At 30.5% G+C, this 15,878-nt stretch overlaps 1 protein-coding gene across 4 annotated transcripts in view; it reads left to right on the top strand.

Annotated features, from left to right (window-relative positions):
* Nep3 (Neprilysin 3) overlaps window positions 1-14,960 on the top strand; it is a 105,178-nt gene extending 90,218 nt beyond the window's left edge. For 3 of the 4 annotated variants that reach the window (XM_067267986.1, XM_067267987.1, XM_067267988.1), the window contains 3 exons: window positions 7,788-7,960; window positions 8,047-8,162; window positions 13,415-14,960. In XM_067267986.1, the coding sequence (XP_067124087.1) occupies window positions 7,788-7,960; window positions 8,047-8,146 (273 nt within the window). In that variant the 3' untranslated portion in view covers window positions 8,147-8,162; window positions 13,415-14,960. The remainder of the gene's footprint in view (window positions 1-7,787; window positions 7,961-8,046; window positions 8,163-13,414) is intronic. The other variant, XR_010880469.1, reaches the window with a different exon arrangement.
* Window positions 14,961-15,878: the final 918 nt, after the last annotated feature.

A 15,878-nucleotide genomic window follows, 5' to 3' on the forward strand; every position in this document is an offset into this window, starting at 1 on the left:
TACACACATCAGTATACCGGAAGCCTAGCATGTTCCACACATATATCTCAAAAAATTCATATGATCCTTTTCAATACAAAATAGCTGCCTTCCGAGCATTAGTAAGAAGGGCTCATATGCACTCCTCTACGAAACAAGCGCTCAAAATGGAGCTCCATCATATCAGAAATATTGCTATAAGCCATGGATACAACAAAGCTCTCATTGAAAAGATGTCTAGAAGACGTGAGAATTCCCAAAAAGCAAATAATCCGACAGGACAACCATTGAATATCAGAGAGGAAGAAAATGAAAGGATATCTATCACATACAATCCAGTACTGAAATCCATCTACAACACTGTGGCCAAGCGACAAGGAATTAACATTGCATACAGAAGATGTCAAACTCTCTTCAGAATATTAAGCAACGGCAAAGACCCACCAAACCCTGAAAGACTTCCGGGAGTATATACGGTACCACTAGAAGACCACAGGTGCGATAGACAACTAACATATATTGGTTCCACGAAACGTGTGTTAAAAGTGAGGTTAAAAGAGCATGAATCAGACATACAGCACGGTAGATACACTACGGCCCTAGTGACATATGCATTGGAAGAAGAGATAATGGCGGACCTGCATGTGGCAAAAATCGTTATACCCAGCTATAACCCACAGCAATTGAAATGGCTAGAAGCCATGGAGATATTTAAGGTGGGATTACACAGCACGTGCATTAATCATAAGGAAGAAATGATCCTATCCAGTGCGTGGCAGGTTTTGATAGAAAATAGTGTTTAAAGGGAGGAGCATGGAGCATGCTCAATACAACTATCCAACTGTTGCATGTGATAATATTCGGAAAAGAAATTCAAATCGAATGTTTATTCGAACATTAACGGCCTATACGAAAAAGCCTGAAGAGGAGCCCAGGAGGGGCTGTGAAAACGTTTGCAAGTCTAAAAATAGATCGACTCCGGTTAACAGGTTCGAAGAATTTATTTATTTACTTAGTTTATCGGTGTGAGTAGAGATTATAGTTACCTTAGATATTGAAGGTGGCGGCTCGTCTCTGATTCCAGCAATTAGAAGACAAGGAACAGTGGGGACGCACGTTCTAACCTAACCTAACCTATTCTAATAAATTACCATAATTATTATCAACCAAATTATTAGAATAGGTTAGGTTAGAACGTGCGTCCCCACTGTTCCCTGTCTTCTAATCGCTGGAATCGGAGACAAGCTGCTATCTTCGATACCTAGGGTAACATTAACCAAAAACGGTATTGATTAGAAGTCACACAACACTTGTACAAAACTATAAAATAAAAATAAGCTAATCAGTACTTATCAGTTTTTATTTTTTTTAAATTAAGCCATGCACTTTTAAAGGTAATTAACTTTCGAAAATATTTTCAAAAATTCAAACGAAATAATAAAAATAACTTTTAAAATCAAACTAAAATTTAAAATAGACTTATCTGTGTTTATGATGAACTTAAATTAACCATTGATATATTTAACCATTAATATACTTGAATAATAATTCTGAACTAGTTTGGCATAAAATCGGGATTTGCCGGTAACATATACACTATACAGTACTTTCTTTGAATGAATACTATAATATAATAAAATAAAAAATATTTACACAAAACACAGAAAAATTCACCAGTTAATATTGAAATAGTCCATTATTTTTGTTGTTGCTTTCTGCATCCTCTTCTAATAAATATTTTTTGTATATTCTTTTCAAAAGTCTGGCTTTTTCCATACTTAATTCCACATTATCTGTAGATTCTAAAAACCTTAGGACAGTCTAATAACTTCTAATACTTCTTTACTGTTGGAACAGTTTCTTTATTCTTGTTTTTGTCTTTGCCGTTTTCACTCTTGTTTTCTTTCATGGTACCTTTCACAGCCTCAACAATTGCATCATTTGACATGATTTGTTATCATGTTAAAATTCATGTTGATAAAATCTTCAACTTATTTTAACATGATAACAAATGAAATCATGTCAAATGATGCAATTGTTGAGGCTGTGAAAGGTACCATGAAAGGAAACAAGAGTGAAAACGGCAAAGACAAAAACAAGAATAAAGAAACTGTTCCAACAGTAAAGAAGTATTAGAAGTTATTAGACTGTCCTAAGGTTTTTAGAATCTACAGATAATGTGGAATTAAGTATGGAAAAAGCCAGACTTTTGAAAGGAATATACAAAAAATATTTATTAGAAGAGGATGCAGAAAGCAACAACAAAAATAATGGACTATTTCAATATTAACTGATGAATTTTTCTGTGTTTTGTGTAAATATTTTTCATTTGCATTGTCAAAAATTGTCATTAGCATTAATATATTACAACAGATTTTTTTCAGTTGGATTTATGGCTTAAATAATTGCGATTGTTCCTGCACACAACCCTCCCAATTTTTTTGACCTGCATGAAGTTTGGTTAACCCATGCAGTCAGTTGATGCCATGGGGAAGACAAAGAACTGTCAGTCAGCTTATGATATTGTGGATCGGACATTTTGGATTATGTGGTGGATCTTGCGCAATTCATGTATTTCATGGATGCTTCATATATTTATTATATTCATGCTTCATATTCATTGTATCCTTTGCTGCTGGTCACATACATTATCTGGAAATAATAATCCTGCCAATTTTGATGAAATGATGATTTGTATTGTCTTCTCTCTAGGGCAAATTTCCATCTTAGATGGCCTGTGGAATTTTGTTAAGTCCACATTTTTCAGTTTTTAAAACCTCCATTGAGAATGACCTGCTTTCCCACCAAAACTCAGCCACTCTCATTATAAATTTCAGGGAGGGATTGGAAGAAATGTAATGATTTTGAATGGGTCTGTGCTAGACTAAAAATAGTACTCAATAAGTGATTTCTCCTTCTCATGGAATATGTGATTTATTCTGTTTAAATTATTTTGAATTTCCTACCTCCTTGTTTTAAGAAAATTCAATTTTATGATGTGAATCTTTTTCTTATTTAAAATAAAATTTAGGAATTAATTTAAATAAAATCATGAAACTTTTTATATGACATAGAAATGACATAGATAATTATGTAATCTATTTTACATGAAGGTTTTTTGTTTTTTTTAAAGAAGTGAATAAAGTGTTTTTTAATTAAAAAAAAATGTATATAATTGAGTGCAAAATAGGCTGAAATAGACTTAGCCAAATATTACATAACAGAAAGGAGAAATGCAGAGACCTTAATAGGTCACGGAATAATGTCATAATGGTCAGGGAATCACAGATGGAATTACCTGTATGGACCCTGCATATATACACTGTTCTGACATCACAAGCACTATGAAAGGAATATAGAAGAAATATTCACTATATATATAAATTCACTATATAGAAGAAATAGCCAAAATAAATAAAATAAATTGATAAAAAGTTTATACAAAATTAATATGAATATTGACTGAAAATGAATAATGGGATTCATATAAATAAACTGAAAATGAATATTTTATTGTATAATTAACAATAAGCACAAAGAACAAATACACAACCATACATCAAGATAAGAATAAAATAATAGAAAGCTAAAATATAAGAGTTTATACAAGAGCTTAAAATGTCTAAAATATTTAATTTCAAGAGACATAGAAACCATAAAATAATTTATGGAAAATGTTCAGAAGGGAGGAAGAAGATTATATAATAAAGAGGTACAGTACCTCGTACTTTGAATGCAAAATTTGACAAAAATTTTCTTGGCAGTTTGAATGATTCTTCAAAGTTTGAACTGCACATACAGTGAAAAAAATGTGCTAAAAGCATAAATGCAATCTGTTGTACACCAAAGTCTCTTGCTCTTGTATTACAGTTGTATCACAAAAAATGGAAAAAAAATATATGAAGCATCCATAAACGGAGGTCACCAATCAACAACCATGCATGCCAACAACTAGACAAATAATTAAAGACTTTGATAATAGACTCAAATCAATTTATAAACAAATGCCAGCAAATTTATAAACAAATATTTAAATGCCAGCTTATGCTTCTATAGAAATGCCACAATCTACAAATTGTTACACAAGAGTAAAGATGAAGTAGACAACAACAATGCACCAGGTGTATATTCAATCCCAGTAACAGATGAAAGATTTAATCACCAACTGATGTACATTGAGTCAACAATTAGATCCTTAAAACACAGAATCAGTGAACACAAATACAAATAGATAACAACAAACCAATAACCATTTTAGCTCAATATGCAACAGAGCCTGGCGTGTCTACAAATCTAAATGAAGCAAGAATGATAAAAAGAGTCTAGGATAGGGATGTCCAGCCCGCGGACCGCACTGCGGCCCACTTAATATTTTTAGGGTGCAGCCCACTGCACCCTAAATTTTTTAAGGTATATTTTCGTTTATTTTGGTAAAGTATGTCATAAAACTTATTCTCATTTCACTGGATACACTTTGATGTCATAAAGATGTAATTGATGTTAGAAACCTGTTTTATCTAGAGCAGTGATCTCCATCGCTTACCCTTAAGATGAAAATAATTATAAGTTGTACCCCTATAATATACATATATACGTGGTACGATCCAAAAGTTCGAGGACTACGGTAATCTATGACAACAAAAGCATGTATTTGAAGTTACAGCGTATGAAATGGATTCTACCAAACCACCTCTACATATTCAGGTTAATTTCACCCATGTCATGTGATTAAACTGCAAGTGCTGCTGTTTTTTTCTGGAGATAGTTACCTTTGTTCTGTGACATAGTAAAAGTGGAGTTTCAAGAACAACCTCCAACATTAAATTTTGTCAGCGTTTAGGTAAAACACCTACGGAGACTTTAAAATTGCTAAGAAAGGTGTACGGTTATTCTACCATGGCAAAGTCGAAATGTTGGAGGTTGTTCTTGAAACTCCACTTTTATTACGTCGCAGAACAAAAGTAACTATCTCCAGAAAAAAAACAGCAGCGCTCATGGTTTAATCACATGACATGGGTGAAATTAACCTGAACACGTAGAGGTGGTTTGGTAGAATCCATTTCATACGCTGTAACTTCAAATACATGCTTTTGTTGTCATAGATTACTGCAGTCCCCGAACTTTTGGATCATACCACGTATGTGTGTGTAGTCAAAAATCAAATGATTTATTTATTTATTTATTTTAAACAATATATATGCATTTAAATTAAATTACAAATTTACATTTTGAATTAGAATTACAGTTAAACACACATCAAGCCCGATAATCTTACTCCATTACATCATCAACTGCCATAAATAATCAAGCTATAAACGATTAAAGATTATAAATAAATTTGGCATTTGAGGTAGGCGTTAGGCACCATCTCTTATTAAAATTAATAATTATAGCCCGATTATTTATGGCAGTTGATGATGTAATAGAATTACAGTATTTTGACTGTATATGACACACATACAGTATTTTGAAGGGAAACTTGACATACCCCCAAGTATCACTTTCCATACCCCGCTTTGGAGACCACCGATCTAGAGAACTGTTATGCATGTGGGATAGTACATACTCTTGTGAACATTTCTTTTCATACACGAAAAATATCAAAACTGCTGAAAGAAATAAGTTGAGTTAACATTTAACTAAGATCCTTAGAATTAATACTAGTACCATAAAAGCAGATACTGACATTGTTATGAAAGAAAGGCAATTGCATTGAATTTATTTTTATTTTGTGTAAGTATAATTTTTGTTTTTACTGTCAATAATACAGTATTTTTTGTAATAATATATATTTCTTATTAAAATTTGATATTCACATTTTGAACGTTTTAAAAGCATGTATTTATATAAAGTACTTTTGTGGCCTGCTGAATGTACCAAAATTTCTAATTTGGCCCATTAGGAAAAAAGGTTGGACAACCCTGGTCTAGGATGAACATTTCTTAAAAACACTGGAAGTATAGGAAATATTCTTCCACAGTAAAATATAATTGTATTAACCATAAAACTCAGAATTCCATTCCTATCTAATGCATGATGACCATTCTTTGATAATTCTACATTTTAGATTAATTATATATACATAAAAAATGCATATGCATGTAATTCCTGTGGTTTACTTTATTATTTATATAATATGTAATTGTTCAAAAATGTATATTTATGTATACACATTTACAATATTTAAAAAGAATTTTATAAATAACATCATTGAATATTTGAAAACATTCCAATTAGGGAATTTTGAATTGTATAATTTCAAAGCTGAAGCAGGTTTATAAAATAAACTGAAAACATTTGTTATACAAATTTTTCATGCTGGAAAATTATGTAAGGTGTTGATTTTCTTATTAAGAACATTATTGAATTTTTTACTGAGATAAAAAATTTAGAAAAATAAATAGTTTATGCAAAAATTATCCAGTGAAATTTTTGAGGTACTTATATGGCACAAAATTTTCAGTGAAATTTATAAATTTAAATTTTTAAGTTTTTAAAAAGAAAATAACTCATTTGAACTGAACGTTCTATAATTCGACCATTGCAAATGAAAATGGTTTAACTTTGTATTTTAATTAAAAAAATTGAGTTACTGATGACATTAGGTATATTTCTGCGTGATCTTTTTTATAAAATAATTAGACTTTTTATAAAATATAAAACATATTTAAAATCATGTCATAATATCAATATATTATCAGTTACTGATATTTTTGAATCAATATAAATGCAAACCTTTAAGTATCTTCATTTAAAAATAAGTGGACGTAAACCACTTTCATTTGCAACAGCTCAGTTATCCTATAATTATGAAATTTAACTAAAATTAAATATATTTTAAATATTATATAAAAATTTTTAAAATCATCTGCAGGATATTAATATCTCAATTACATTACAAACTTGTTTTTATGACTGATTCTATATTCTGTAAATTGTTAAGATATGTGCGAATTTTTCTAGACAAAGGAACTAAGTTTAGTAAAATAAAAATCTTTAATTTGTGTAACCAAACACAGTATCTTCTTATGTAGGATGTCAGCTTTACAATCTTTATCCCTGATACAAATACACATTAATACCGTAACCGACAATAATAGAAAGGCACAAATTGAAATATCACGACAGTTGGGTCTTAATTAATTAATATTTTACAAAGGACAAATACGAATAGATAGGTATATCTTACAACTATCTTATAAGTAACTCCTATTAATTTAAGAGAATAGGTAGATTTAGAGCAAGGAAGAAAGTAGAAGACAAAAAAAAAAGAGGGGTACCCAAGATTATCGATGGTACTCTCGATGTAATAGATCTAAAGGATGAACTTTTTCTAATTATGATGAATATTGGCTTTGTTCATCAAACCTCTCATTAAGTCAAATACACTGGGATGAAGTAGTACTCTTGAACTTTCCCTATCAGGATTTCACTTCTCTTCTATCTCTTTGTCTTCTCCACGTGGCACCACTGGAGAGCTTCCTTCACACGTCTCCTCTCGTCCAGTTCCACCTTAAGAAAGCCTCCTCGTTGTCTATAGTCTGCCCCGAGGGTTGCATACCGCTCCATTGTTCCTTGGGGACCACCTGCTGTTACATTGTTAAGAACAAGTTGAAGGAAAATTCCAGAGGGAAAGATAATAGCAATAGAAAAGAGGGAAGGAAAATATAATATTCTAAAATAAAATAAATTATAACTATGCAATAATGGCATACAGCCACAAGATCATATTTTGTAATAATTATTTCACTCATGGCAATTTATACTTATAATTTACTATAAAACTTTGACTAATTTTCTATTTTTAGGCCTACACAGATTGGGTGAAGGAAAATCATGTGGAATTACCTCTGCCTGGAGTCAATTTAACACATAATCAATTATTTTTCATTGGATTTTCTCAAGTATGGTGTTCATCAAGTACTCCAGAAACCATGCATCTTACCATATTAAATGATGCACATACTCCTGGACCTTATCGGTTTGTATTATAATATTTTTTAATTCATTATTATTAATATTACATGAAACCTGTACATTTTGCTTATTATTATAAATCATTTCTAGAGTTATAGGGACCTTATCCAATTCTAAAGATTTTGCCAGAGAGTTTCAGTGTCGTCTAAATACTCCAATGAACCCAGATAAGAAATGTGTAATTTGGTGATGGATGATAGTATCAGGTTAAAATAATTTAATATATTCTATTTTACTATAAATATGAAATTAAAATGAATAAGTTTCAGTATTACATGGTTGCAATATGAATTAGACAAATGTTTAATATAATACATTCGATTCTTAAGATTATTTCAATGAAATGAATATAGAAAAGAACAAATACATAACAATCTGGGGTTATGCATAACATTAATCAATAACATACCTTCCTTACTTCTTCTGGCAATACTTTATTAGAAACAAATGTTCTCAACCTAGTTTAATACATAACAATCTGGGGTTATGCATAACATTAATCAATAACATACCTTCCTTACTTCTTCTGGCAATACTTTATTAGAAACAAATGTTCTCAACCTAGTTTACAGAACTTTGAATTGAATGGCTTACTGAGTATTCCATTGGAATGTGCCAACGTTTAAACTGACTTTTTTAAAAAAAGCATTTATTTGGAAAATCAAATTAACACTGACTTTTTTAATTGCATAAGTATGCAATTAAAAAAGTCTCAATAACACAACACTCCTGATGTTGTGAGTAAGCACTCACAACATCAGGACAAGTACAAGTGGAAAAGTTAGCAGGCTGCGCCAATAAGCATAGCCTTAAAGTAGGGAAGAGATAGTGGGTGAAATGGTGTTAAGAGAAGGGTGGGTGGAAAGGAGGAAGGGTATGAGGGGGGAAGGAAGTCTAGAATGTGAGACACATGAGTGCCCTGCCAGGCACTGTTTGTCAAGAAAGGAATATAAATTACAAAATTTCCCACATAGGAAAGGAACAATTAAATGTAGCTATTTACATGAAGTGCACTTTTACAATCAAAACCAGAATTAAACAGTCACCACAGAAGTGGTGTTACAGAATGGATATGGTGAGAAAAAGTTATCTGCAGAACCGAATGAGGAATATCACTCCATGCAGTTCTGCGATGGGCAATGAATCTTCTTAAAGTTGTCCATGGTTGAGATGAAGTTCAGAAGCATTTTTCGGAGCAGTCTATTCTCTAGAAGAAGAAATGGCTGGCATAGTCAGGGATTATTATTTCTAAGGACACTGGTCATCAGTTTGAGGTGCTGTTTGTCATACCACTGGCAATGGAAGAGGATATGCACGGGAGTTTCATTCTCCTGAGGACAGTGAGGGCATTTACCATTGCTGCTACCCAGGAATCGTCTCAGGTATGTATTAAAATTTCTGTGCCCGGTGATAAGCTGAGTAAGAGAATAAACTACACTATCAATTAAAACCAAACTTGATATGATGTAAATCATTGAAAATAAATAAAGCAGAGAATGTAGTCAAAGAGTTCAATATTGGTTCTCTACTGTCAACAAGATATGCCAGAAGGAAGAATAATCTGAGCAGAAGCACCGAAAACAGAATTTAGATAAAAAATGAAAGTGAGAAAAGCCCATGCAAAGAAGTTGCAGATGCTCTTATCACATAGTTTCATTAAATGCAGGCTCAAAATGCAATAATTGATGGGCTGCTGATGTAGAAAAGGCAAAGCAGTTAGCAGTAACTTTAGGATGCAAAGATTATAACCATCACATGGTTGATTAGAACGATTGAAGTCCCACCAATATAATGCATTTTACAAGATTGGGGAGATGAGTGAAAAGAAAGCTGCAAGTAATTGTGTCTAAAAGAAAAGTATATATTTGTTTAGGTTATATATTGCATGAAAAGATTATGATAACTCATGTAGTTCACTTTCATATTTGTAAGTTAGGGGATGTCCACACTGGAAGGGAGGGAGGGGGGGTTATGACAAGTTGGACAAGGAGGAGGAAAGAAGTTGAACTTCAATGAATGTCCATTTTATTTCATTAAATTTTATACAATTTATACATTTTATTATTCATAAAGTGGTAAAGATTTTGAGGGGGATTGAGTTTTGTCAGACATTCGAAGAGGGGGGTTACGGAAACTTGGACAAACTGGGACGGTGGGGGGAGGGGAGTAAAAATTTCAAGAGAAATGCAGATGCAATTTATGGACAGCCCCTTATAATAAAATTTGATGGAAAATAATTTTATTCCTGCAGTATTGTACTTAAGTCATTTTTATACTGTACTATCCATTAGAGAGCATTCAGAAATTTTGGATCATGGGTGTTCACATTTCACCCCACCTTCAAACTGTCGCTTCAAACCTTCATATTGTCATTGTATATGTATATACGTATATATATGACTTAAGTATAATACTGCAGGAATAAAAAAAATATATATATATATATATATATATGTATATATGTTATGGACAAAAAGATTAATACGGGCATTATTCATAATGACCAACAAAATTGGGCATTGTAATAAATTTCAATAATTTATCAAATTGACCGGACATTATGAATACTGCTACCACCTAATCAGGCAAAGTGATGATAATACGTTGAGGAGTGATCATCCGACATATGCTAGCCAATCAGAACTTACATCTTAGCTGTGCATGCGTATTGCATTTAGTATCGAATTTTAAATTTATGTGACCAGTAGTTAATCTTTTTTCTTTGACAAAAGTAACGATCATGGAGGAATCATTAAGTGACATGAACAACCGATTAAATGAGTTAATAGCAGAAAAACAATTAAATTTTACAATGAAAACAATTAAATTTTTACAAAATCAGCATATTTGTTAATTATAGAAAAAGTGAGAGTCAAAAATGGAAGTTACTTCTAACTTACCGGAAGAATATCAGTTAATAGTACTTTGAAATAATTCACAAAAAATAAATATTTCTAAATGAAATAAGTGGAGTTTTTTTTAATCAAATTTAAAATTCAGTACTAAACACGATACATACATGCGACTGAGTGCCAATTGGCTAGCGTATGTCGGATGATCACTCCTCAACGTATTATTATCACTTTGCCCGACTAGGTGGTAGCAATATTCATAATGACCAGTCAATTTGATAAATGAATCAGTATTTATCACACTGCGTGCCCTTTTTGGTCATTATGAATAATGCCTGATTAATCACTTTGTCCATAACATATTAACATATATATATATATATATATATATATATATAGCCTGGGCAAATGCAGCTCTTTTTGAGTTACATGCCGCTCTTGCTGAAAGTGTTAATTTCTGTTTTTTATTATTATTTTTACAATTTTATTTTTATAATTTTGTGAAAATATGTTTATTAAAAAATTCAATATTTGTTTTATATTATATAATAAAATCGCGCGCCTTACCATACTATCTGCCACGACAGTACAGAACTGTGGCTCCCACACATTTTGCAAAACCTACATTTCGGCTCCCACTGAACTCTTGCTTGCCCACCCCTGATATATACAATGACAATATTAACATACAATTAGTGATAATCACTACACATTTCTTCAGATATGCTTTTTACTGTATTTCTGGGAAGAAGTGAAAGTAATGTAACTAGTGAACATATTGTATTACTGATTATTTGATAAAAAAATAAAATAAAATTGTTGATATAAGAATAGAAACTAATATGTTAGTACAATAAAATTATACATACATACATACAATTTCTTTATTAGATACCAGAATTGAGTACATACCTAGTACCACAAGGCACAACTAGGTGATGAGTACAACTACACAATTCAAAATATCATACAGATATTTTAGACAAGCAGTTGATTACAATATAGATAATGAAATAGAAGAGTCACAACAGTATTAATGGGATACATTACTCAAGAAGGGTGCTTTTCTGCTTTTGTGAGGCACAAACAGAATATACATAACAGATACAGGTAAATAGTACGCGTCACATATTAAGTAATATTCTAAATTCCAATATGTACTGTGACAGATTTACAACGTAAAATTAAATTAAAACACAGGATACATAGTTGTATATGTAGGACAAACTTACTGGTTAGCAGTCGGATTCACAGCAGAGCTTCTCAAGATATGGTATTTGTTTACAAGTTGCTTGAAATAGTAATACACAGTTTTATTGTTTATTAGGTTGTCACATGTGCAAGGCCATTGGATATTGTTAACCTGCACAATAGTTCTAATTTCAAAACGTTCTGCATTCAGCATAGGGCATTCAAACAAATAGTGTTTAGCACTATCTTCAGTATTGCAGAAGGCACATAGATTAGTGGGGAAACCAGTAAACCTTTGAAGGTACTGTAAAATTATATGATAATGAATTTTAACATTTCTAAATGTTTTATATAGAACTCCTGAGACATGAAGGAGTGAAGAAATTCCTGTGGATTTTTTCGCTTCTTCTTGTCTCAAGAACCACATGGGTAATTTAGTTACTCTGAGAAAAAAGGAGAATGATGCAGAAATCCAAAGGATGCTCTCTTAAGCAGACTTAACTGTACTATTGATAGATTTAAAACAACTTTTGTTTTACCTCTATATTAACAACTTTACTAAAGTGCATAATAAAAAAAAATATATAGCTACATTCACTGCTTATGAGGAAGCTTGAAAATAGCAAGTCCTTCCCTGTTTTATTAATGGAATAAATTAAATGATACAGGTAAACAAAAAAACAATATACACTGCTCATTAACACAGAATTCATATCAATTTCCAAAAAAAATTATTTAAAATGCCATTAAATTCATTTACACTCTTATTTTAGCTACTTTGTACAATAATATGTATTTGACAAGGATTATTATATACATAGGAATTAATTATCAAGCCTTTTACATTGCCAAAATTATGAAATTGTCTATTATTTAAAAAATTCAATTCTAAGATAGATGTATAACTAGCTGTTGATAATTTTAAATATTATAAAGCTACAAGTGATTTTAAACTAATGTTGGAACTTGTTAAGAATAAATAAGTGTAACCAATAATAAGTTTTTAAATATGATTATATTAACTATTAAAACCAGAAATATTAAATAAATCTGATGTTTTACTTAATTATTTCATTTAATGAAGATTGAAATTAGTTTAATTCAATCTTAAATTACATTGAACTAAATAAATTTACTTTTTCAATCACTTTAACTTCAACACTTTTCTGCTTTATTGGAGACTAAATGAATATCTTTCTTAATTCTGAACAGTTTTAGACCCTTCAGCCTATTATCATCAGTATAAAAATCATTATAACCAGAGTATAACTCTTCTAACACTACATTATTTAAATTCATAACAATTTCTAAAAAAAGCAGAAAATTATCGATTTAATTAATTAATTTAGCAATGTTTTAATTTTTAATAACTGCTTAATGAGTTAATTAAAAATATTTAAATAATTTCTTTACAGAATATAAAAGTTGTAATCTGACTCTGTTGCTGTTCTACTAGGAGAGTGTTTTGATTATAAGAATGAGAATTTTCCTAATGTTCTGATAAATATTTGTTTATAATTGAAAGATAATGGTTATTTCTTTGTTATTTATATTGTATTATTGTTAATTTTGAATTACTTAATAAGTTTTATTATTATAATGAATTACATTAAAAAATTTTAATATATTATTATATTACGTTATCAGATTTAAAACAGAATATAATTTAATATATTATAAAATAATTCTCGAGAGATTTAATAGAAATTGGGAACGTGGGCAAATTAATGAAGTATACGCATTTATATAAACTACAATTGCATCTATTTTAATACTTCCGACTTTTTAAGCTGCTCAATTCAATTTGCTGTTATTATGTAGTTTTCAAGCATTTAGTTAAATGAAGTTAACATTTGCTACTTAATATATAATTATTAATTATAATTAATAATAATTTTTTGTTGATTTGTTCATAGGGTTAAATTTTGAATTTTTAGTACTAAATTCAATTTTTAAAAAAGTATTGACAAATTTTTAAATCAAAAATTTAAGATTTTTAATTGTAATGAGTCACCATAAAATACTGAAATAATTTCTTACAGAATATGAAAATTGAAGATTAGATTTTTGAAAGTTGATTATATCAACTGATAGGCTGGTTGGAATATAGGCATAAATCATACAAAATACTTTTTCTGTATATTTGTTTGCATTGTTTTTATCATCTTTATATAGGAGTGATTATAGACTGGTGATATCATAATACATTGTTAAACTTTAAAAATAATTAAATATTAATTTCCTCAACCCTTTTGACCAAATAAGACTAGTGCACTTGACTTACTCATATATCAAATCAACATTTTCAAGATAATGAATAGATCTTTATCTTGAAAATTGTTTTCTGTATAAAAATTGGCATTAAAGACGACATTTACTGTAATTAATAAACAAAATAATATATATGATAATGAAGTAAAATAATGAATTAAATTCATCAATAAATTAACAGCATTTCACAATAAGAAAATTGAGTTTGCAACATGGTATATTATTTTGCAAAAACAATTGGTTTTTCACAGAAATGTACATGAATGCAAACACAAATATAAAAACTATAAAAAATTGTATTTCAAATATATTTAGTAGTTTAATCTGGATATAGATATGTTATATGACATATCTATCTCCAGAATAAACTACTAAATATACTTGAATATATCAGAATCTTATCAACATGAACATATGAATCATCATTATAAAACAAGGTATTCTGTCATTTTTTGTAAATACTATAAATGGCCAAATACCAATTTTGACAACTAAGTAATATAAAATTTAAGAAAAATAAATTGTAATTACAATGATTAGAAAAACTTGATATTATTAATATTAAATTTTTTAAAATAAATATCATTAAATATAACACAGTTTAAAAACAATACTCACACCCAAAACTAATCACCAGTATGAAAACTTCCAAAAAAGCAAACGTTTTCGATTCCCCTCCTGGGATCTTCATCAGGCTTAATTAGTTCTTTCCGTTGGAACTGGATTCGAAGGCTTTTTAAAAATTTAGAACGTGCCTTGCTTCCAGAAAATTTTTAAAATGGAAGGAATTCATGAGCCACTTTGAATAATATTCGACCAATGGGGACACGTCGAGTGCACGTCATAATAAAATTATGACGAAGCACAAAGGGGTAGTAATGCGGAAACCATTGAAACAATCCCGATAATGTACAACCCACAGCTAAAAGGAGTATACAACAGACTGGCAAAGAGAAAAGGAATAGCGATAGCATACAGAGGAAACCCTTCCATATGCAATCTATTAAGGAATGGGAAAGACAGCTCCGACCTGAACAGACTTCCAGGAGTATACAGCATTTCTTTGAAAGACAAGAGAGGGGATAGAATTTAATTTACATCAGTTCCACTAAACGGCCAATAGCCATTAGAATAAAAGAACACAAATCCGACATCATGCGTAATAATTATACAACAGCTTTGTCCACATATGCCACGAACCCGGACGTAATACCGATTTTTGAAGAAGCGCAAGTTATCCAAACAACCCAACATCGGGAGCATTTAAGAACATTGGAAGCAATCGAAATTTTTAAGGCCGATCGCCAATCCTGATGCATTAATTTTAAAGAAGAAATGAATCTCTCTATCGCATGGCAGTGCTTATTGGAAGACGAATTGTAACTTAATTAATAGTATCATAACTAGGGGATAATTTTATTATGATGTGCACTCGACACATTCCCATTGGTCGAATATTATTCAAAGTGGCTCGTAAATTCCTTCCATTTTAAAAATTTTCTGGAAGCAAGGCACGTTCTAAATTTTTAAAAAACCTTCGAATCCAGTTCCAACGGAAAGAACTAATTAAGCCTGATGAAGATCCCAGGAGGGGAATCAAAAACGTTT

Source organism: Centruroides vittatus, unplaced genomic scaffold (genome assembly GCF_030686945.1).
Source record: "Centruroides vittatus isolate TY-2023 unplaced genomic scaffold, ASM3068694v2 contig_3127, whole genome shotgun sequence".
Lineage (NCBI taxonomy): Eukaryota > Metazoa > Arthropoda > Arachnida > Scorpiones > Buthidae > Centruroides > Centruroides vittatus.